Source organism: Entelurus aequoreus, linkage group LG13 (genome assembly GCF_033978785.1).
Source record: "Entelurus aequoreus isolate RoL-2023_Sb linkage group LG13, RoL_Eaeq_v1.1, whole genome shotgun sequence".
NCBI lineage: Eukaryota > Metazoa > Chordata > Actinopteri > Syngnathiformes > Syngnathidae > Entelurus > Entelurus aequoreus.
Genome location: NC_084743.1, coordinates 13,813,140 through 13,815,639, shown reverse-complemented (window position 1 = coordinate 13,815,639; position 2,500 = coordinate 13,813,140). Strand labels below are relative to the sequence as shown.

At 37.5% G+C, this 2,500-nt stretch overlaps 2 protein-coding genes across 9 annotated transcripts in view; one reads left to right on the top strand and one right to left on the bottom strand.

The window, feature by feature from the left end:
• The window catches only part of stxbp5l (syntaxin binding protein 5L), a 516,749-nt gene that overhangs the window by 293,454 nt on the left and 220,795 nt on the right, over positions 1–2,500 (bottom strand). The gene's annotated exons all lie outside the window — the stretch shown is intronic.
• Positions 1–2,500, top strand: part of LOC133663672 (syntaxin-binding protein 5-like) — a 61,334-nt gene that overhangs the window by 54,335 nt on the left and 4,499 nt on the right. The window contains exon 11 of the mRNA XM_062068357.1: positions 1,137–1,351. Coding sequence (XP_061924341.1) covers positions 1,137–1,351 — 215 coding nt within the window. The remainder of the gene's footprint in view (positions 1–1,136; positions 1,352–2,500) is intronic.

Here is a 2,500-nt window from a genome sequence, read left to right as displayed (position 1 = left end):
ATTTATATATATATATATATATATATATATAAGCGGTAGAAAATGGATGGATATATATATATATATATATATATATATGTGTATATGTATATATATATATGTATGTATGTATGTATGTATATATATGTATAAATAGGGAAACCTTGTCGGGATGATATAGCCTCTTGTGTTTTTTCCTGACCTAATGTATATATACATATATATATATATATATACATACTTAACCTGCAGTCGGTTTTCGGCCCTTGATCCAAATTTTGTAGCCCAATGTGGCCTCCCAAGTCAAAAAGTGTGGACACCCCCGCTGTAGGCACTAAGTCTCCTGGCTATATTTGACTAACTGAAAATCAAATTTCACAAAACGTCTCTTTTTAAATAATGTTCCCGCGCTGTCTGCGTGCATCCACCCATCGACCGTCACTCACGTGGATACTCCTCGCCTTGTAAAATATCATCATTTCCACTTCCAACCCAATCGAGGCTTCATTTTTTTATGATTGGGTTTTATTGCTCCCAACCTGTCATTGATGAACACGCCTTAAAACATTATTGTTTAGGAGCACTCAGTGTGTTTCTGGAGACATTCAATCATAATACAATGTGCTAGTACACAGACCAGTTACTAACAATTCTCTAAAACTGGGGGGAAAAAAAAACATTCCATAGCTTTTTAATGTGTGCTATATTTTATATTAGTTTGCCTGACAATTATCATTTTAAGGTCTATTTTGAAAACATAATACTATATTACACTAATTGGACAGAAAGGCAAGACATTGCAAACTACCACATCGTATACACACAGAGAGGGTTTATTCTTTGTTTATTATAATTGTAATATTTTTTTTAACATTAATTGTGTGAATGCTCCAAAACATTCACACATATGATTTTCTACACCAAAATGCATCTATTTATTCAACTTCTTCAACAACTTCTTCTTTTGGTGCGCTCTACCTTCCACCATTGCAACTATCTAATAACCATTAAAAAACATATATATATATGACTCGATCTACTTCAGACCTGGCCATCAATTTGCGTTTACAGAAGAACTTGAAATGATCCTCTTGGCAAGTTTCATACTGCACAAAGTTGTTGTGTTTATCTCCAAAAACAAATGTTTCCCCTATCAGTCACGCTGCAGATGTTGTACAAGTTGAAGACCTCCAAGGTGTTTGAAAAGCCCAAGCAGAGCGAGGGTCGTGCATCCGAACTGGTGGATGAAGACCCCTTCGCGGTCCAGACGGTCAGCTGGTGTCCCCAGAGTCGCATCTTTTGTGTGGTCGGGATCTCGGCCCACATCATCCTGTATCGCTTCAGCAAATACGACGCCAACACTCAAATTGTGGTGAGTGGAACATTTTAAATAGAAGTCAGGAGTCCATGTTTGACGCAAACATCCGGAGATTAAATGTTTTGTCGGAGCTAAAGTTAGGTGTGATGTCAAGTTTGTATTTGGAATTGAATTCAGAGACTCAGGGTGTCTAAGAAAACTTTGGTTATAAATACGTGTAATTTATCATTTTAAAGTTGGAAGTTGTGTCCAAAGCAAGACTAAAACTGTGTCAGTCGATAAGTCTGGAAACTGTTGCATTGACCAGCTCTTCCTCCCAGGGAATCTAAGTTATTGGTCAATCCCGAGTTCTTTCGATGACAAATATGCTGAGTAAGAAGGACCACCAAGACAGAATAGGAATATTATCAAGTTTTACTGAAATTTCAGGAGATCAGCCCACACCAATACATTCATATCGGCTACCCGAGTTGATCTGACACTCAAACGGAAGAGCCAACTTCTTGCACAAAAAGAAAACCCCAACCTCTCCCTCTCGCAACACTGATAAGGAAGAAGGGGGGGATGTATTCTTATTCCAATTGTTAAGACACTAAACAGACCTCTGAAGACAAAGAGAAACTGGTAGAATATACAAAGGAAAAGTACTAGCTGCTCTAAACATGGCTATGAATAAAGAAAGAACTCTTAAACATATATGTATTCTCCACAAAACCTAGGTAGGTATAACGAACAAAACTGCAGATCTGTAGATATGTTAAATATAAATTTTATTAGGGAGTTAAAATGTATTACAAAGTTGCTTAAAGGCCTACTGAAATGACATTTTTTTATTTAAACGGGGATAGCAGATCTATTCTATGTGTCATACTTGATCGTTTCGCGATATTGCCATATTTTTGCTGAAAGGATTTAGTATAGAACAACGACGATAAAGATCGCAACTTTTGGTATCTGATAAAAAAAAAAAGGCTTGCCCCTACCGGAAGTAGCGTGACGTAGTCATTTGAACATATACGCAAAGTTCCCTATTGTTTACAATGATGGCCGCATGAAGTGAGAGAGATTGGGACCGAGAAAGCGACAATTTCTCCATTAATTTGAGCGAGGATGAAAGATTTGTGGATGAGGAAAGTGCAAGTGAAGGACTAGTGGGGAGTTGAAGCTATTCAGATAGGGAAGATGCTGTGAGAGCCGGGGGTG